The 21,798-nt window shown below is 36.3% G+C and overlaps 1 protein-coding gene and 1 non-coding gene across 3 annotated transcripts in view; one reads left to right on the top strand and one right to left on the bottom strand.

Moving 5' to 3' along the window:
• Window positions 1-21,798, top strand: part of LOC127833220 (zinc finger CCHC domain-containing protein 8-like) — a 48,209-nt gene that overhangs the window by 7,583 nt on the left and 18,828 nt on the right. For both annotated transcript variants that reach the window (XM_052358390.1, XM_052358381.1), the window contains exons 2-8: window positions 662-704; window positions 1,192-1,254; window positions 6,626-6,719; window positions 7,612-7,692; window positions 12,635-12,738; window positions 15,583-15,663; window positions 16,855-16,992. In XM_052358390.1, the coding sequence (XP_052214350.1) occupies window positions 662-704; window positions 1,192-1,254; window positions 6,626-6,719; window positions 7,612-7,692; window positions 12,635-12,738; window positions 15,583-15,663; window positions 16,855-16,992 (604 nt within the window). The remainder of the gene's footprint in view (window positions 1-661; window positions 705-1,191; window positions 1,255-6,625; window positions 6,720-7,611; window positions 7,693-12,634; window positions 12,739-15,582; window positions 15,664-16,854; window positions 16,993-21,798) is intronic.
• On the bottom strand, window positions 5,602-5,683 carry Trnas-aga (transfer RNA serine (anticodon AGA)). The gene has a single exon. It is a non-coding gene; the product is annotated as a tRNA-Ser (tRNA).

Below are 21,798 nucleotides of genomic sequence, written 5' to 3'. Positions count from 1 at the left end.
ATAAAGCGACAAAGGATCGTAAATTGGCTTTCAAAATTTTCTGCGAAGTCAATATTGCTTTGATCTTAAGCTGCAATAACTGTCAAAATACTCTGATCGGAAAATTTCAGGCGCCCGCGGACTCTTATTTCAAAATTAAAGCGCCCCGCTGAGGGACCGTTAAATTGCCTGTGGAAAGCGCTGGAGTTTTATTTCTGCCCAAAATCTGATTTCCAAAAATACTCTACCCAATACAAAACAAAACTTCCTTTGAACACAGCCTGTCTCAACATGCTTTTTTGAATGGGGGTTTCTATAGTATAGAGGCTACTTCACAGAATATTGACTTAAATATGAAAATAGTTAATTCAAGAAAAAATCCACCATGACCAATTAGCCTCAGACTTCACCAGTTGGTTTCAGTATATTTATTGTACCTAGGGTACGTTAAACTTAATATATACCTAAGAGTACTTGGGGTACCTTAAAGTAGTACCTGAGCAGACAATGACCAATTGAGCGATATTAGGTTGTTACATGTGACTGCATGTGAGGATTCCAAACCAAAGCTAAACACTCAATTTACCTGTTATTTTGACCTTACATTTTTTGTTTGGTAAATATTTTTTAATAAACAGCGAAGCATATGTTGATTAACAGTTAACCTTAACTTGTCCCAAAGGCAATAAGTTCAAGCAATACTGCAACATCATTGACTCAACCAGGTAAGTAATCATTGGACTTTTCATTCAGTCTGGCTAGCTGAGTTGGGCACTATTCTACAAATTGAGGATTGCTAATTCCAGTCTATTTCCCGGCCATGTTACTTGTGTGTGGATTAGTCTGGTAATCTTTTCCAATGCCATTCTCACCCTACCTTTGATTCAAGGACGTATATTCGTTACTGGCATTGATAAGTATGTGCACTTAACCAGTTAGCCAAAATTGAGTTGGTGAACTGTTCGTCTCCATATGACTGAAATACTGTTGAAATCTTTTTAGACAAGTTAAGAACTCACATCATTTTAATAGATGCAATTTAAGCATGGTTTGAGAAAGGAATTATGAATACATACATAAGCAGAACATACTGTTCGTTAACTTTTGATGTATTTTGTATTGTGCCCTTACCTCATTTAAGACCAAGTTTCCATGACATTAAGGGCATGATTTTGGAAAATAAATTAAAAAGTTGCATCTGTTAATTTCCAGAAACAAACCAGATGAAGAGTCAGCCGCAGTGCAGATTATTTTTCAGAACAACTCTTTTTCAAGGTTAGTTACAACCTAATGCAATAAATTACCTTTTGCAAAGCTGGTACATATTTTGTCTAAAATTTCCGAATTTAACCTGAATAATTGCATTACAAAAAATTAAAATGCAAATAATTGATAATAATAATAATTAATGGCAGGGTTTTTTTTGGCCCGATTTTATAGCCGAAATTCAGCTATGTTCCGAATCCCAAAAAGTATACTTTTTTCCCAAAATGTGGCAAAAAATTCCCAATTTCCAAAGAAGAAGTGTCTAATGCATATTTTATCTCAATTTTATTTCATTACAACTAACAAAGTATTATATGATTTTGTTCTTTTAATTTGAATGATTATAAAGCGTTATGTCAAAATTAGTATTTCCTTAATCAGTGGACTTTTCGTGTGGAAAAAAAAGGCTAATGAATTTATTTTCCCAATTTCATGAAAATGCCGATAAAATTCCCAATTCCAAAGCCATGGGCTATCTTCCCAAAAAGTGGGGAAAAAAAACCTGAATGGTACATTGTATTCACCTGTTTCTTTTACACTTTTGACAAGTTTAATACCTTTCTATGGAAAACATAATACAATATATGAAACAAGCAAAAGTTTAGTGGAAAAAAGTTCAGTTTCCTAGTCCTACTGCAGATCAAGAGCAAGAGAATGGAGAACAGAAGTTAAATTTTGCCATAAAACATCTTTGAAAATGTTGTGTTTCGAAACAAAAGTGGAATGTGTGAGCATCCATGTAATATGGAAATGTTTTGTTTTGCACAAGAGGATGACCTGAGTTTACAGGAAGCATGTTTATCGTTAGTATCGGCCCTCTTAATGTAAGCATCTAAATATGTTAAGTGAAAAGATTGAAAAAAACATATGTGTTTAAGGTAGCACACCTGTAATGGGCACCTTTCCAAGTATAATTTAATGTATTTTTTTCTTAATCAGCATCATTTCACTGAACTATATACACATAGTTAGGTAGGCTTTCCATGCTTTAAAGGGATCTTTTCACGCTTTGGTAAATTGACAGAATTGAAAAAAGTTGTTTCAGATTCGCAAATTTTCGTTTTAGTTATGATATTTGTGAGGAAACAGTAATACTGAACATTTACCATTGTCTAATATAGCCATTATATGCATCTTTTGACGATTTTAAAACCTAAAAATTATAAAGCGTTGCAACGCGAAACGATTGAATAATTTGGAGAGTTCTGTTTTTGTCGTTAAATTTTGTGAAACTACGAAGATTGCTTATATAAGGTATAAAATACTTCATGTACATGTACTCGGCGGAATAGCTCAGTAGGCTAAAGCGTTTTTACTTCAGGACTTTGGCAGGACTCCAGGGGTCACTGGTTCGAAACCTGGTCCGGGCAATGTTCTTTTCCTTTTTTTAATTTTATTCTTGATTTTTTACTGGAGCTTTTACGATCCAATGTTTACATTTATCGTTATAAAGCATTTAATGAATAAGTTAAAAAATGCCAAAATCTGTGAAAAGGCCCCTTTAAAAAAAATGCTGATTTTTTTCAAAACCACCCCCACGCTCGGCTTTTGTTCAGTTTATTTGCACCCCTGGAGTAGATGAAAGTTCCAAAATTCATCAAGATTTCATATTATGGGCATGCAGTTGGTGTGTACAGATGCAGTAAAGGTTTTTTAAGTTTAAACAAGATAAAATAAGTACTCTTTTACAGACATTTATTTTTAGCTAACCTGAGCACAACGTGCTCATGGTGAGCTTTTGTGATCGCCTTTTGTCCGTCATGCGTCTTCCGGCGTCAACATTTGCCTTGTTTACACTCTAGAGGCCACATTTATTGTCCAATCTTCATGAAATTTGGTCAGAAGATTGGTGTTAATGATATCTTGGATGAGTTCGAAAATGGTTACGTTTGCTTGAAAAACATTGCTGCCAAGGGGCAGGGCATTTTTCCTCATATGGCTATATATGGCTATAGTAAAATCTTGTTAACACTCTAGGGGCCACAATTATTGTCTGATCTTCATGAAACTTGGTCAGAAGATTCATTCCAATTATATATTGGACGAGTTCGAAAATGATGCTGGTTGGGTGAAAAACATGGCCGCCAGGGGGCGGGGCATTTTTCCTTATATGGCTATAGTAAAACCTTGTTAACACTCTAGAGGCCACATTTATTATCTGATCTTCATAAAACTTGCTCAGAAGATTTGTCCCAATGATATCTTGGATGAGTTCAAAAATGGCAACCTTTGCTTGAAAAACATGGCTGCCAAGGGGCGGGGCATTTTTCCTTATATGGCTATAGTAAAATCTTGTTTTTAAAACACTCTAGAGGCCACATTTATTGTCCAATCTTAATGAAACTTGATCGGAAAATTCATCCCAATAATATATTGGACAAGTTCGAAAATGGTGCCGGTTGGTTGAAAAACATGGCCGGGAGGGGGCGGGGCATTTTTCCTTATATGGCTATAGTAAAAGCTTGTTAACACTCTAGAGGCCACATTTATTTTCCGATCTTCATGAAATTTAGTCAGAACAATGGTCCCAATGATATCTTGGATTAGGTCGAAAATGTTTTCGGTTGCTTTGAAAACATGGCCACCAGGGGGCGGGGCATTTTTCCATATACACATGTATGGCTATATACATGTACATGTATTTCTATAGTAAAATCTTGTTAACACTCTAGAGACCACATTTATTGTCCGATCTTCATGAAACTTGATCAGAAGATTCATCCCAATAATATTTTGGACGAGTTCAAAAATGATGCAGGTTGGTTAAAAAACATGGCCGCCAGGGGGCGGGGCATTTTTCCCTATATGGCTATAGTAAAACCTTGTAAACACTTTAGAGGCCACTTTAATTTTCCGATCTTCATGAAACTTGGTCAGAAGATTTGTCCCAATGATTTCTTGGATGAGTTTGAAATTGGTTTCGGTTGCTTTAAAAACATGGCCACCAGGGTCCAGGGGGCCGGGCATTTTTCTAATATGGCTATATATTGCTGTAGTAAAACCTTATTAACACTCTAGAGACCACATTTATTGTCCGATCATCATGAAACTTGGTCACAAGATTTGTACCATTTATATCTTGGATGAGTTCGAAAATGGTTCCGGTTGGTGGAAAAACATGGCCACCAAGGGGGCATGGCATTTTTCGTTATGTAGCTATAGTTAAACCTTGTTAACACTCTAGAACCCATATTTATTGTCCGATCATCATGAAACTTTGCCAGAAGATTTGTCCGAATGATATCTTGGACAAGTTCGAAAATGGTTCCAGTTGCTTGAAAAACATGGCCACCAGGGGGCGGGGCATTTTTCCTTATATGGCTTCATGAATCTTCATGAAACTTTGTTAGAATATTTGTTTGAATGATATCATGGATGTGTATGAAAATGGTTGTGGTCTGTTGAAAAACGTGGCTGCCAGGGTGTTCACTAGTCATGAAAGTTGGTAAGAACACTTTGTTCTAATGACATCTTGTGCTGCACAGAACAGGTCAGTTCCTTTCCTCTCAGGTGAGCGACTTTGGGCCTTTCAGGCCCTCTTGTTTACAACTTGTTATCTATTGAAGAGCGCCATGAAATGTTGACAAGTGGTTTCAGCCAAGTAGAAATTGGGTTGGTTAAAAACAAAGTGACATAAAATTCAAAATAGTATCAGTTAAATAATATTTTGAACTTTTTATAGATACATGTACACTATATGTGTAGCAAAAATGCCAAGAAATAGACAGATATACCGTTTTCTTTTTGAAATAAAAATGCAACATGCATGATTAGTATTTTTAGCAGTAAATCACCCAAATTACTGAAATTAGCCATAACTTTGTTTTAATTTTAAAAATTGAAGAATGTGCATAAAAATTACAAAATATTTCATGTTAAATAATGAGTATGAATGAAAGCAGTATTGTTAATCTATCCAAAGTAATTATTTTTAGCATACAAGCATATCTGATTCTATTAACTGTAACTGAAGAGGCTATATTGACAGAACATTTTCACAATTGAAGCCAATATATATGTACTATTCTACTATGACAAAAGCTTCTATTAATAACACATATTATAAAGAAGTTTCCTTATGTTAGATAAATAGAGGATATTTTTTGTTTTGATTGAATATGAAACATTTATTTCAATGAGAAGTGAGAAAATTGCAATATTTTCGTGAGCACATGGCCCTCTAGAAAATATAACAAATTTGTACTTCAATGCAAAGCTTGGTTTATACAGGAAGTTATTGCAATTTTTGTGTTATTGCTGGAAAACTGGACTACTATTTAACAATAAACATAGCTTATATGCTATATTAAATCAAATTACTTTAGAAAAGAAATAAAATGTGTCACAAAAAGTATGCGTTGTCGGCAGGATTTGAACCTGCGCGGGAAGATCCCAAAAGATTTCTAGTCTATTGCCTTAACCACTCAGCCAAGACAACTTCACATTAGTACCTGCTTAAATTAGATATCCATAAGTAAACAGGTAAAAAGGCTCATCAATCTTCAAAGAAATCACTATATCATTACAGTTGCGCTACTATAATGCATCAATCTTTAGTTAAATGTGTTATCTTGCACATAACAAAAAAAAAACTGCATTTAAATCGGTAATCTTTTGCCAAAATACTGGGAAGACTAAGCTCCATATAGTAATAAGCATCATGTACACTGTTTCTCATAATATCGGCCCTTCTGATTGGTTGCTAAGGTTTGTTACTATGCGCATGTTTTTTATGCCCCCCGGTAGGGTGGCATATAGCAGTTGAACTGTCTGTCAGTATGTCAGTCCGTCCGGAAAAAAAAATTAACGTTGGCCATAACTTTTGCAATATTGAAGATAGCAACTTGATATTTGGCATGCATGTGTATCTCATTAAGCTGCACATTTTGAATGGTGCAAGTTCAAGGTCATGGTCTTCCTTTAAGGTAAAAAAATAAATAAAAATATTTCAAAGCGACGCAATATGGGGGCATTGTGTTTCTGACGAACACATCTCTTGTTTTCTATAAATCGTTTCTTAATTGAAAAACGAAACTCTTGGTCATGTGTCTCTTAAATTATTTTATTTTTCCACAAATAAGCAGCTTGTACAACATTTGATAAACTTACTAATAAAACAAAAACAAACTAACACAATTATGTGTAATCATAATATCGGCTTGGAATAAACATGACATACTTTAAAACGAAAACTGGAAATCGTGAGAAAGATCCTCTTACTAGTTATAAATAAACAGAAAATAAATTAAAACTTCTAAAAATGGAAAAACATTTACTGCCCAGCATTTCTTGAGGGTTTTTTGTCAAAGGCACTATACAATGAGGAGGGCCGATACTATGAGAATTGTGTTGATATTGTATGATGCTGTTTATTCTCTAGGAAGTACAAAACTCAGATTGAAGACTTTGTATACAGTCTACTAGAGAAGGATAAAAATCAGCCTCATGAAACCCTTCAGAAACTTGATCTCAGGGTTTGTACAGCTTAATTTTTTTGGAGGCTGCTTGCAGAAGTATATGTAGCAGTTACAGTAGTCTATTAACTTTGTCACTTTTCATGCAATTTTGATAAGCTCACCACAACCTCACTGGTCAAGGTATCATTTGGAGGTAAGGTCACCACAACCTCACTGGTCAAGGTATCATTTGGGGGTAAGGTCAAACCACAACCTCACGAGTCAATGTATCATTTGGAGGTAAGTTGAAACAACAACCTCACTGGTCAATGTACTATTTGGAGGAAAGATCACCAGAACCTCACTGGTCAAGGTATCATTTGGAGGAAAGGTCACCAGAACCTCATTGATCAAGGTATCATTTATAGGAAAGGTCACCAGAACCTCATTGGTCAAGGTATCATTTGGAGGAATCCGAAAGGTCACCAGAACCTCATTGGTCAAGGTATCATTTGGAGGTTAGGTCAAATTCGGCCGTAAAACAGCTTGTCCAGACTGAAATTTTGTCTTTGATCATGAAATCTATAATTAACTAACTACAAAGGGCCATGAGTAGACATAATGTTTTGTTTTATGCCAGTCTACCTACATATAGGATTTAGGGGATTTTTAGAGTTCAAAGGTACAAATTTGCCAAAAACATAAGTTCACAGTGATATTAACTATGTATTTTAAGTCTAAGATGTATTAAAACATTTTAAGTTATAATATTCACAACGAAAATGTAATGTAGTGTTAAAAAAGGATTTTTAAATAAACTGATTTAATGTACTGTTTCTAACACGCATTTTAACTGTATCAAATAAATACACATGCCAACTTCCATTGTTCTGCTCATGAGCTTTACACGGTCTATGTAATTCATTCGATAGTGTGTATATTTGTTATGAAATTATTTGTTTTTTTACAGAGCACAGTGCCTAGCTGTTCGGATATAAATGACAAGATACCAGTCGAGAAACGCACCGACAAAATGTTCCAAGCTCATGCAGTAATCCATTGATATGTTGCATTAACTATTAGACTGAAGTGTTTGTCTGGTTTTATTTAGAAATTATATGAAGGTCTTCTTTTAGCTTCACACGACCTTAAAAAAAGTGATAAAATTGTGTTTTTTCAGTTTTAGTGCTTATTCTAAAAAAAATAGTGTCATACTGTTGCATTCAAAATACTATAAAACCAACTTTATAACATCAGGACATCAGGTGAAAGCTTTGGATGTACAGATGCAGAAGTATAAATGAAAAAAAGAGACCATACATTATTTTTCCAATTTTTAGCTCATCTATTTTTTGAAAAAAAATTATGAGCTATTGTCATCACCTTGGCGTCGGCGTCGGCGTTGGCGTCGGCGTCCGGTTAAGTTTTGCGTTTAGGTCCACTTTTCTCAGAAAGTATCAATGCTATTGCATTCAAACTTGGTACACTTACTTACTATCATGAGGGGACTGGGCAGGCAAAGTTAGATAACTCTGGCGTGCATTTTGACAGAATTATGTGCCCTTTTTATACTTAAAAAATTGAAAATTTTGGTTAAGTTTTGCGTTTAGTTCCACTTTTCTCAGTAAGTATCAATGCTATTGCATTCAAACTTGGTACACTTACTTACTATCATGAGGGGACTGGGCAGGCAAAGTTAGATAACTCTGGCATGCATTTTGACAGAATTATGTGCCCTTTTTATACTCAGAAAATTGACAATTTTGGTTAAGTTTTGTGTTTCCGTCCATTTTATTCCTTAAGCATCAAAGCTATTGCTTTCATACTTGCAACACTTACTAACTATCATAAGGGGACTGTGCAGGCAAAGTAATGTAACTCTGACTGGCATTTTGACAGAATTATGTGCCCTTTTTATACTTAGAAAATTGAAAATTTGATTAAGTTTTGTGTTTAGGTCCACTTTATTCCTACAGTATCAAAGCTATTGCTTTCATACTTGCAAGATTTATGAACTATCATAAGGGGACCGTGCAGGCAAAGTTATGTAACTCTGACTGGCATTTGGACGGAATTATGGGCCCTTTATACTTAGAAAATTGAAAATTTGGTTAAGATTTATGTTTTGGTCCACTTTACCCCTAAAGTATCATAGATATTGCTTTCATACTTGGAACACTCACAAACTATCATAAGGGTACAGTAAAAGGACAAGTTGCATAACTCTGGTTGTCATTGTTACGGAATTATGGCCCTTTTTTGACTTAGTAACTTTTAATATATGGTTAAATTTTGTGTTTCGATCCACTTTACTTCTTAAGTATCAAGGCTATTGCTTTCAAACTTCAAATACTTACATGCTATCATGAGGTTACTGTACCTGGCAACTTGAATTTTACTTTGACCTTTGAATGACCTTGACTCTCAAGGTCACATTATTAAATTTTGCTAAAATTGCCATAACTTCTTTATTTATGATTAGATTTGATTGATACTTTGATGAAACTACTCTTACCTGACATACCAATATAGACTCCACCCAAACCATCCCCCGTGCCCTCCCCCCCTCCCCCCCCCCTCCCCCCCCCCCCTAATTTTTTTTTTTTTTTTTTTTTAAGATCATCTCACAAATGACCACCACACCCTCACACTATACCCCCACCCCACCCCACCCCCCCCCCCCAATTTTTTTTTGATTTTTTTTTTTTTTTTTTTAAGATCATCTCACAAATTACCACCACACCCTCACACTTTACCCCCCCCCCCCCATTTTTTTTTAAAAACGGTTATGTTTGAAATACCGTCCAACCATCGTACCCAAACCCCCCCCCATCGACCCCCCAACCCCCCCCCCCCCCCCCCCCCGATTTTTTTTTTTTTTAACTTCTTCACTCCACTCCTCCCTCCTTTGTGATTGAAAATGAGAGTCCCTTCACCTTTAAAAAGAAAATAGATGAGCGGTCTGCACCCGCAAGGCGGTGCTCTTGTTAAAAATGGTTTCTTTGTTCCTTTTAAGCTCACCTGAGCACAACTTGCTCATGGTGAGCTTTTGTGATCGCCTTTTGTCCGTCGTCCGTTGTGCGACATCAACATTTGCCTTGTTCACTCTCTAGAGGCCACATTTATTGTCCAATCTTCATGAACTTTGGTCAGATGATTGGTTTCAATGATATCTTGGATGAGTTTGAAAATGGTTACGTTTGCTTGAAAAACATGGCTGCCAAGAGGCGGGGCATTTTTCCTTATATGGCTATATATGTCTTTAGCAAAATCTTGTTTACACTCTAGAGGCCACATTTATTGTCCAATCCTCATAAAACTTGGTCAGAAGATTCATCCCAATAACCTCTTGGATGAGTTCGCAAATGATGTCGGTTGGTTAACTAACTGGGAATGTTAAGTTAGTGGAGTTAGTTTAGTTCTTTTAACTAAGTGCAATTATAAGTTAAGTGATTACTAAGGCAAAGTGAATTAGTATTTTTTTCTCTAAGTGAAAATATTGAGTTTGTGATTTAATAAAGAACAGGACTTAGTTAGTGTTTTTACTAAGTGATGAGTGAACATAGTGAATTTATTAAATGACAAATCTCAGCTAATCTTTTAATTAAAGTGACTTAGTGTGTTGTGATTAACGCAAGTTATAAGTGATTAATCAAAGCCGAAGAAATTGATTTAAACTGTTTGTTTTCTGAAAGTGTCTTACAGTAGACTTAAGTGAATAATACAATGAAAGTGAGTTCTTAATTATTTGTTCAGTGAAGTGAATCGAGTGAATTCAATTATAGTGATCACGGGTGTTTGTTTATCCTAGTGCTTTATACAGGCATTTGCCTTATACTGAACACAAACTGTTGACCAAGTTTAGCCATGAAAGTGTATAATTGTTTTCGAAACCTTGTTTTAACAGGGGTTTGTTTGGACCGATTTTATAGCCGAAATTCGGCTATGTTCCCAATCCCAAAAAGTATACTTTTTTCCCAAAATGTGGCAAACAATTCCCCATTGCCAAAAAAAAAAAAAAAATTTTTTTTTTTTTTTTTTTAGAAAGATGTCTTATGTGTATTTAATCTCGATTTTAATTCAATTACATCTAACAAAGTATTATATGATTTTTTTCTTTAAATTTGAATGATTATAAAGAGTTAAATCAAATTTAGTATTTCCCTAATCAGTGGACTTTTCGTGTGGAAAAAAAGGCTAATGAATTTATTTTCCCAATTTCATGAAAATGCCGATAAAATTCCCAATTCCAAAGCCATAGGCTATCTTCCCAAAAAGTGGAAAAAAAAACCTGTTTAACTATGATTAACTTTTGAAAGTTTATGAACTGTATTTCTATATGAATTGTTTGTATTGCTTGCATTATTGCTTAAGTTTAAATGTTGAATGTTTGGAAAGAATAAAAATAGTTTAGTCAGATTGTTGTTGAAAAACAGGTAATTTCTTTTTATCTCAGGTGAGTGACTTTGGGCCTTTCAGGCCCTCTTGTTTTTCTTGAGCTAGTTTTATGAATTGGCTTCTGGCCTTTGTTATTTGTCAGATACTCGCAAATCACTATTGATGTTTATATTCCTGCAATACGCTATAGATTTTCATATTCCTGCAATATGCTGCAGATTTGCAGATATTCACAATTTGCGATTGATCTTCAGATACTTCCATTTGGCATTTATTATACCCCCACAATAGAAGTTGAGGGGGGTACTGTATATAGGAGTGAACTTGTCTGTCGGTCGGTAGGTCTGTTGGTCCGTATTAAGTGTCCGCTCTCTAATTCAAGTAGTTCTCATCCGATCTTCACCAAACTTGGTCAGAAGTTGTATCTAGATAATGTCTAGGTCAAGTTGGAATATGGGTAATGCCGGGTCAAAAACTAGGTCACGGGGTCACCTAGTGCATTTTTTAACATTCAGCATGGTGTCCGCTCTCTAATTCACGTAGTTTTCATCCGATCTTCACCAAACTTGGTCAGAAGTTGATCTAGATGATGTCTAGATCAAGTTTGAATATGGGTCATGCCGGGTCAAAAACTAGGTCACAGGGTCACTTAGTGCGTTTTCAACATCACCATGTTCGCTCTCGAATTCAAGAAGTTTCATCCAATCTTCACCAAACTTGGATAGAAGTTGTATCTAGATGATATCTAGGTCAAGTTTGAATATGGGTCATGCAGGGTCAAAAACTAGATCACGGGGTCACTTAGTGCATTTTTTTAATATTCAGCATGGTGTCCGCTATCTATTTCAAGTAGTTCCGGTCCGATCTTCACCAAACTAGGTCAGAAGTTTTATCGAGATTATCATAAGGCTAAGTTAGAACATGGGCCTTTCCGGGTCAAAAACTAGGTCAAGGGGTCACTTAGTGCGTTTTAAACATTGAGCATGGTGTCTGCTGTTTTTTGTGAAGACGACATGCAAAATATTTTGTGTCAATGCGGCATGTGGGGGTATTCGTCACGTCTGTGACAAAGCTCTAGTTTTGAAGTGCTTTCATATAGATTTTAAGAATCTTGCAAATTGTGTTTTGATTTCCATATACTTGCAATTTGCATTTATTTTGAAGAACTTTGATATACATGTGTAGATCTTAAGAATTTTGCAAATTGCGTTTTGAGATCCAGATACTTGCAAATTGAAACTGATTTCAGATTTTTATGTCCCCCACCACTATAGTGGGGGACATATTGTTTCTGCCCTGTCTGCTGGTCTGGCTGTTGGTTTGTGCCAACTTTAACATTTTGCAATAACTTTTGCTATATTGAAGATAGCAACTTCATAATTAGCATGCATGTGTATCTCATGGAGCTGCACAATTTGAGTGGTAAAACGTCAAGGTCATCCTTCAAGGTCAAAGGTAAAAAAAACTAAATCAAAGCGGCGCAGAAGGGGACATAGTGCTTCTGACAAACACATTTCTTGTTAAAAATTTGCTATTAAGATACTTGCAGTTTGATATGGCTTTTCAGATGATTGCAATTTGCTACTGATTTTCAGATAATAGGCTGCTCCCAGTTTTATCGCTGCTGTCTGCTGGACACCCTTGGCTGGCCATTGGTGGAATACAACCCATCTCTCACGGACTCCTGGGACATTCCTACGTATCTTCTCCAAAGCAGCACCCATTGAGCTGCCTTGTGGGAATACTAGGCTTAATGCATGATTGTAAAGTGTCGTCCCAGATTAGCCTGTGAAGTCTGCGCAGGCTTATCAGGGAAAGCACTACAATTTTTGTTTAAAGGAAGACTTTTCTAAGGGATAATTCAGTTTAGGTGGAAAGTGTCGTCCCTGATTAGCCTGTGTGGATTGCACAGGTCAATCTTGGACAATACTGAATGCACATGTATTTGGCCCAGTTTTCCCAAATAAAAGCTCACAAATTTAATAAAGACATCACAATTTTTAGCTCACCTGATTGCTCAGGTGAGCTTTTAGGATCGGTCTTTGTCCGTTGTCCGTCCACCTTTGGTATGTAAACACTTTAGAGGCCACATTTCTTGTCCCATCTTCATGAAACTTGGTCAGAAGATTTGTCCCAATGATACCTCGATTGAGTTCAAAACTATGTCTTGCTTGTCAAAAACTAGGTCACTAGGTCAAAAAAAAGAAAAACCTTGTAAAGACTGTAGAAGTCACATTTAAAGCCCAATCTTCATGTAACTTTGTGAAAATGTTTGTCTTAATGATATGTTGGTTGAGTTTAAAAGTGGTTTAGATCCATTGAAAAACATGGCCGCCAGTGGGCTGGGCAGTTTTCCTTATTTGGCTATAGAGAAACCTTGTGAACACTCTAGAAGTCACAATTTTTGCCAAATCATCATGAAACTTAGTCAAAACATTGGTTTTATTGATATCTCGGACAAGTTCAAAAATGGTCCAGATCAGTGGAAAAACATGGCAACCAGGGGTCTGGGCAGTTTTCTCTATATGTATATAGTGCAAACATGTGAACACTCTAGAAGTCACATTTTTGGTCCAATCTTCATGAAATTTGGTCAGAACGTTTCCTAGATACGTAGTAGAGTTCAAAAATGGTTCTGGTCCGTTGAAAAACATGGTTGTCAGGGGGACGGGGCAGTTTTCCTTATACATATTAATATAGTAAAAAAGGCTTGTGAACAGTCCAGAAGTCACATTTTTTGCCCAATCATCATGAAACTTGGTCTAAACATTGGTTTGCATCATACTTTAACATTGGCCATCACTTTTGCAATATTGAAGATAGCAACTTGATATTTGGCATGAATGTGTATCTCATGGAGCTGCACATTTTAAGTGGCGAAAGGTCAAGGTCATCCTTCAAGGTCAAAGATATGGGGGACATGGTGTTTTACAAGCACAGCTTGTTCACCTAATACTTGAGCATTTAAAGAGAATGATTTTCTTGATGCAATTCAAATTAATAATCGTATCTGACTCATCTAGCTCAAACACTTGATCACAAGGTCATATTTTTGACAAAGATTGAATGAACCGACTCCTCTCAGGTGAGCGAACAAGCGCCATCTAGGCCCTCTTGTTGATTTTTTCAACCAGGTTTTCCAAAGAAAAAAACTGGTTATTAGATTGGGGAATGTCGGCTGGCGGGTGGGCGGAACAAGCTTATCTGGGCCATAACTTTGTTGTACATTGTGAGATATTAAAATCATTTGGCACATTTGTTCACCATCATTGGACGGTGTGTCGTGCGAAAAAATTACATCAATATCTCCAAGGTCACGGTCGCCACGACTAAAAGTATATTTATTTTGAAACAAAGGGGGCTTATTATAAACAATCAGTTCAGTTTGAGTTGTCTCCCTTTATCAGACTTTTTTCAAATTGAAAACCTGGTTTTGTGACAATTTTGTCCCTTGTTAGATTCTGGTGGCAGTTGTATTTCTAAAGCTTTCAATGTCAGATACAATAGTTCCTAGTTCAGTTTATGTTTATATGTGTCTTATGTGTTAAATATATTTAAAAAAATGTACTTCTATGCGTTAATTTTCTGATTGATCTTAAGCAGAAAGAGACAGAGATAAATTTTCATCATTGCATATCAGTTCAAAATTGAACTTATTTGTATACTTTTTGTGTTATTTCATAACCTAGCAAGAGATGAACATGTATTTTATAATCTCAAATCAGTTTAAAATTTAAGTTTATTGAATACTTGAGCTGCTATTTCTTAACCTAGCTAGATATGAACAAGTATTTCATAATCTCAAATCAGTTTAAAATTTAAGTTTCTTGAATATCTTACCTGTTATTTCTTGACCTAGCAAGATATGAACAAATATTTCATAATCTCAAATCAGTTAGAAATGTATGTTTATAGAATACATGACCTGTTATTCCTTAACCTAGCTGGATATGAACAAGAATTTCATAATCTCAAGTCAGTTTAAAATTTAAGTTTCTTGAATACCTTACCTGTTATTTCTTGACCTAGCAAGATATGAACAAGTATTTCATAATCTTAAATCAGTTAAAAATGTTTGTTTATTGAATAGATGACCTGTTATTCCTTAACCTAGCTAGATATGAACAAGTATTTCATAATCTCAAATCAGTTTAAAATTTAAGTTTCTTGAATACTTTACCTGTTATTTCTTGACCTAGCAAGATATGAACAAGTATTTCATAATCTCAAATCAGTTAAAAATGTATGTTTATTGAATACATGACCTGTTATTCCTTTACCTAGCTAGATATGAACAAGTATTTCATAATCTCAAATCAGTTTAAAATTTAAGTTTCTTGAATACCTTACCTGTTATTTCTTGGCCTAGCTAGATATGAACAAGTATTTCATAATCTCAAATCAGTTTAAAATTTAAGTTTCTTGAATACTTAACCTGTTATTTCTTGACCTATTAAGATATGAACAAGTATTTCATAATCTTCAATCAGTTAAAAATGTATGTTTATTGAATACATGACCTGTTATTCCTTAACCTAGCAAGATATGAACAAGTATTCACAGATGTGCTGCCTCTTGACATGGAGTTGGTACGGGCAAATGCAAAAAAGAAAGAAAGAGAAAGGTATGTTTCTTGAATAGGATGAACAATAAAAAACAGCTAATTGAAAAGTTAGTTACTTAACCAGAAACATTTTTATGCTCCCACAATTTTTTTTGGGGGGGGTGGCATATAGTCGCTGCTTCGTCCGTCCGTGCGTGTGTCTGTCTGTGCACAAGTTTTGTCCGGGCTATTTCTCAGCAATTAATGACCGGAATTCAATTAAACTTTATGGGAAGCTTCACTACCAAGAGATGTGCATATTATCAGCCAGTTCTGGTCGGATGATTTTTCACAGAGTTATGGCCCTTTGAAATTTTCTATTAACTGTACATATAGTGCAATTGTTGTCCGGGCTATTTCTCAGCAACTAATGACCGGAATTCAATTAAACTTTATGGGAAACTTCACTACCAAGAGGAAATGTGCATATTATCAGCCTGTTCTGGTCGGATGATTTTTCACAGAGTTATGGCCCTTTGAAATTTTTCATTAACTGTACATATAGTGCAATTCTTGTCCGGGCTATTTCTCAGCAACTAATGACCTGAATTCAATGAAGCTTTATGGGAAGCTTAACTACCTTGAGGAGATGCGCAAGTTATTTGTGGGTTCTGGTTAGATGATTTATTTAGAGAGTTATGGCCCTTTGAAATTTTCAAGTTGCTAAACCATCCATCATATTATTTTGTCCAAAGTTATGCCCCTCAAGACGTTTCCTTTTATCTGAATATATAGTGCAATATTGTGACCAAAAAAACTTTGGGGAGCATCACCCGTCTCCGACAGTTTCTTGTTTACTAATGTATGGTTTTTTAGTTCTGGAAGATTTTATAGTTTTTTCATGTAAGTATGAACTTGTAAAATAGAGCATCATTATTTAATATTTTTACCAGATAGTAATCTTACATGTATGTGCATGAAATTGAAACTGTTCTAACTCTGCATAATTTATTTGTTTAAAAGCAAATCAAAATGCTTGCACTATTATTAATAAATAACAGCTTATTTAGGGGCCAAGTCAGGGACTGTTTATTGTTGTTTACTGTTCCTTGTGGAAAGCCTTCTCTTTACACACTTCTTTTAAACAATAAGTTCTATGAAAGCAGAAAGCGTCCTCCCTGATGAGCCTTTGCGGACTGCACAGGTTTATCTGGGAGGACACATGCATTAAGCCCTGTTTTCCTTGAGCACTGTTCAATTAATGTGTTTCAGAGCGAAGCCAAAGTGCTGGAACTGTGACGGAGAGCATATGCTGCTGGAGTGCAAGCTGCCACGCAACCAGGGAAAGATCAGCGAGAACAAGAAGATATTCATGGCCTCTAGCAATCAGCAGCAGCGATCTAAACCCACGTAAATACAAATTAGCAGTGCTGTGTGAATAAGGGGGTTAATGCATGACGTGCGTAAATTGTCATCCCAGATTAGCATGTGCTGTTTTTATGATGTTTTTGTTTCAAAAAGTCTCATCCTAGCAAATATCAAGTTAAGATGGAAAGTGCCATCCTTATTAGCCTGTGCAGACTGCACAGGCTTATCCAGGGCGACACTTTACGCACATCCAATAAACCCTCTTTCCATAGAGTGCGGCTCAAGTAATTACAAATGCATAGCATTTATATAGTACAAACATTATAACATATTCTATTGCTCCTCACATTATGAGGGCGGCATTTATTTCTGATAAACAAAAATACATTTATGAGCCATAGGCGCTTGATGTCAATGACAATGTTTTGTTTTTCATTATTATTTAATTTATTTTTTAGTTACCCGTTGTTTATTATAATGCATACACATACTTAATTAATAAAAATCTTCCAATAAAACGTCTTCTTAAAAAAAGATAGTTCGACTATGTACATAGATATTTACAAGATAAATCACTCGCCATTTTCTAAAGCAACAGAAGTGCGTCATTATGCATAATTAAATCGCTTTCACCCCGCTCACTTATTGAAATGCACGTGCACTCCGGGAATCTCGCTCTTTATCTACTTTCAGTTTCAATAGATACATCCACAGACGATGTGATAAATCCTTGTAACTATTGCTTCACTCAATTAATGGGGCAATCAACAAAAGATATTGTAAACTGCATACACATGAATCATTCCTTACCAATTGTTTAACTTGATTTCGTCTGCCATGGTGATTTCCAGAAAAAAAATCAGCACATCAAAAAACAAATCTGGCGCCCATAGTGTTTAGTGGCTGTTATTGTGTATAAAGAGCGAGGTTCCGGACGTGCGCGTGCATTTCAATAAGCGAGCGGGGTGACAGCGATTAAATTATGCATAATGACGCACTTCCGTTGCTTTAGAAAATAGCAATGATTTACCTTGTCAATATCTATACATACATAGTCGAACTATCTTCTTTTAAGAAGACGTTTTGTGGGAAGATTTGTATTAATTTAGTATTTGTATGCATTACAATAAACAACGGGTAACAAAAAAATAAATCAATAAATTTAAAAAAAACATTGTCATTGACATCGAATGCCTATGTTATGAGCCTGATCTTGTATTTGTTAAAAAAAATAAAATAAAATAAAAATGTGTAAATTAATGTCAATTTAAGTAAGTTTATTAGGCTATAGATTACCTCCTGTGCATGTTTAGTTCTAACCTATTTAGTTTAGCTTGATTGCATTTAAGGGGACTGTTGCTGCAGTTTTGCTGATTTTTTTCCACCAAATAGATTTTGTTCAAAATTTATATTCAAGTACTATATACAAATACTATATGAAAAATAAAATAAAAATATGGGGTCACTGGCCTTGTTTTGATTTTATTCACCATTTTATAACATGTACTTTTTCGTTTAAACTTGAAAATCTCTAATTGCCTCAAACCAATTAATAACCTATGAAATAGAAAACATATAGATATTATATAAGCTGAGATACATAAAAAACAATTTATTTTACGACTGCACAATAAAACAACACATTACTCCAGTTAACTAGTTTAATGACCCGATTCCAATATATTTTGCCTCCCAATAAACATCACAAAAATGTAATAGAATGCATAAAGTATTCACTAACAGATCTCTTTAATATATTATACGAGTAAAAAGTGGGATATAAAAGGCCGCAGCGTTACACAAAGAAAAAACAGCCGGTGGAAACCACGAGCCCCGAAAGATCGGCTACTCACTCGTGGAAACCTGCTACTTTGAAAATATGCCTACCGGAGGGGATGAGCACACGTTAAAATTACAACACGTAAAGTAACACCGTTATAGTAGCAACACTGTGTGCCCAAAATAAAAAATGCTATTGCTCATCAAGCGACCGAACTAGGAAGAACCATGTACTTTGCTGGGCTAAACCTAGTTCTACCAATCGCTTGACCATTGGATCACACTTTTACATGATAATCGCTACACTTGCGATATAACACTTTTACATGACACTTGATGACACACCAATACTTTTACTTGATCACTACACTTGTGATCACACTATTTTCGCACTTGCGAAAATACTTTTACTTGATCACTACACTTGTGATCACACTTTTATCGCCACACTTGCGATTATACTTTTACTTGTACTTTTTACATACTTAATCGGACATTCATCATTACACTTGTGATCACACTTTTATCGCCACACTTGCTATAATATTTCTTGTACCTTTTTTCATACTTAATCGGACATTAAAATACAACTTATCGCTCAACCAGCGATTTGACACCTTAACGTTTTTCCCCTAAGGTATTGCTTCTATTTTTTAAGCTTAAACTTTAATAACTTGGAATTACCTGAAAGAACAAAGATGATAAACTAAGCAAGTAGTCACAGAGTCCATTCAGATAAATGTTTTAGAATAAATGCGCATGCCCATCCCACCCCCGGCAAACAAAATTTTCCGCCACAATAAATTTCACAAATTTATCCCTCACAAATTCTGGATTAGCCCTTTAACAGAACTTTAAGATGACGTTGCGAATGCAATCCATACAGTTCGAGGCCTTGCATCGGACAGATGCACACCATCGCTCCGAAAAAACCCTGGCGTCGCGGAATCAATCGGCACTGACACTAGTTTGTGCTTGGTAAACTTTTTTGCGCGCAGCCAACCCCAGCGATTGATGAGCTTTTGCTTAATGTCCATCACTTGGTCAGAAACACCAGCGCCGTTCCAAGTGAGTCGAGGTAAAATGTCAATCCACGCAAGCACAGAATCTGGAAGGGCTGCCCGAAGGTAGTTCAATTCTCTATTAATGGTGTTCTTTAATTTAATCACTGATGTATTTGCAAGATCGTTACCCCCTAGGTTAATAGAAAGAATGTTGGGTGCTTTATTTAACAGCACGTTCGACTCGACTGCATGCCGGAACTGCGCCCACGTCATTCTGCGCATGCCCCACCAACCGATTTGTTTGTCGCAGGGGGTTCTCAGGTCGCTCTTGCCTGTCTGTAAGGCGCGAACGCCGGCCCAATACGGGATTGAGTCCCCGATTACCCATATATCTGAAAAATAGAAGACTTGCTTTCAACGAAAACTCCGGAAATCTATCGAATATACGCGTTATACGCCCCCGATGACCAACGCCCCATCTGTTTGATGGTGGTTGGCTGAATACCCTCTGAGGCTAGGTCCGTGGCTCTACCTATCCTGAAGCTGTGTGTTTTGATATGCTGATTATTTAGCTGACCAGACAAAAGACACTTTGATAAAACAGATGCGAATTGATTCCTAGTGACTGGGCGACCATCGACATGGCAAAAACATGGGCCGATGCTATGGGGTCGTACTGTGAGATAGTCTGTAAACGACCAAACTGGACACAACGCAGACTCCGGCTTGTATGGGATCCTAATTGTGACCGGAATACCGCGCTGATTTGTTTTATGTTTCCTGAGTGTGACCAGTATGGCGTGTTTATCCCCCGTGACCCTAACGTCAGCTATTAGCAACTGATTACTGCATGTTGCTGTTGCTACCAATTCACTGACTCTGAACAGAACGAAATATGCCAGAGCAAACATAGTATTGAATAGTGAGCGCTCGAAGTCATTATAACACACTATTGCTAATTGCGAGATAATAGCCGTCAAGACCTTCCGAGTGATTGGTGCCCGTGTATCAACCGTTTGTCGCGAGCAAGAACAGCTCTCAAGCATTTTCTTTACTACAAAAATGTTACTTATATCGTACCAGCCCATATATTTATGAATATAACTCAACCCGGAAATGTAGCTCTTGATAGATTTAGGTGATAGACCCTTTTCAAAACAATAGGCTACAAAGAGAACGACATGTTGTTGATCTGCAGGCCAGTTGCTGCTTAGACTATATGCAGATCGAAAATTGTTGAACACACTGCAAGCGGTATGATACGAACTCCACAAATTAACCGACATACTATTTTTAACATTAACGCCTTTGCTGTATGTTCAAGACGTTCCACAGATGGCCCGGACACGGTGTCGGAGTGGGATCGGCCTCCGGTGCCAGCTCTCGGAATTTGTTCATCTGAAACCAAGATAACTCATCGCACAATACGTTCCGAGATCCTGGTATGTGACAGGCCCGAACGATAACATTTATTTCCAAGCATCTTAAAGTGAGAGTTCGAATAAGATCCATGACCATATCGGACTCGGAAATTCCGCCGAATCTAATTCTAAGCCTAAGAACACGATTATTTCCGTGGGCCCTTCTGTTTTCTCCGTGGCTAACGTCACGTTTAGCTCGTGCATGCAATTGATTAACGAATTCATCACCTTGCGGCATCCTAGCTCAGATTTATCGCCACCCAGAAAATCGTCTTAATAGTGTATAAGCTTGCCCGATGACATTTTACTCTTAACGCAGAATTCAAGGAACGAGAAAAGCTGTTCAAATGTTTTGCAACTGACTGAAGCTCCGAATGGTAGTGCTTTATCCACATAATACATGCCATAAAACTGTATGCCAAGTATTTCGAAATCTTCTCGCCAAACTGGGAGTAGGCAAAATGCATTCTTAAGATCCATTTTGTGAAGTTTACAGTGTCGCCCTAAATCTTGAACCATGTGAACCGCCGAAATTTGTGTACTGAGCGGATGAGTATTTTTTATCAATGAAGTCATTAACCGAGTAACCCTCTGGAAAAGAAAGGTGATGAATCATCCTAAAATCACCTGGTGTTTTTTTTTGG

This window comes from Dreissena polymorpha, chromosome 1 (assembly GCF_020536995.1).
Source record: "Dreissena polymorpha isolate Duluth1 chromosome 1, UMN_Dpol_1.0, whole genome shotgun sequence".
NCBI classification, from domain to species: domain Eukaryota; kingdom Metazoa; phylum Mollusca; class Bivalvia; order Myida; family Dreissenidae; genus Dreissena; species Dreissena polymorpha.
Note: the sequence above shows the minus strand (reverse complement) of the source record. Positions and strands in the feature narration are given on the sequence as shown.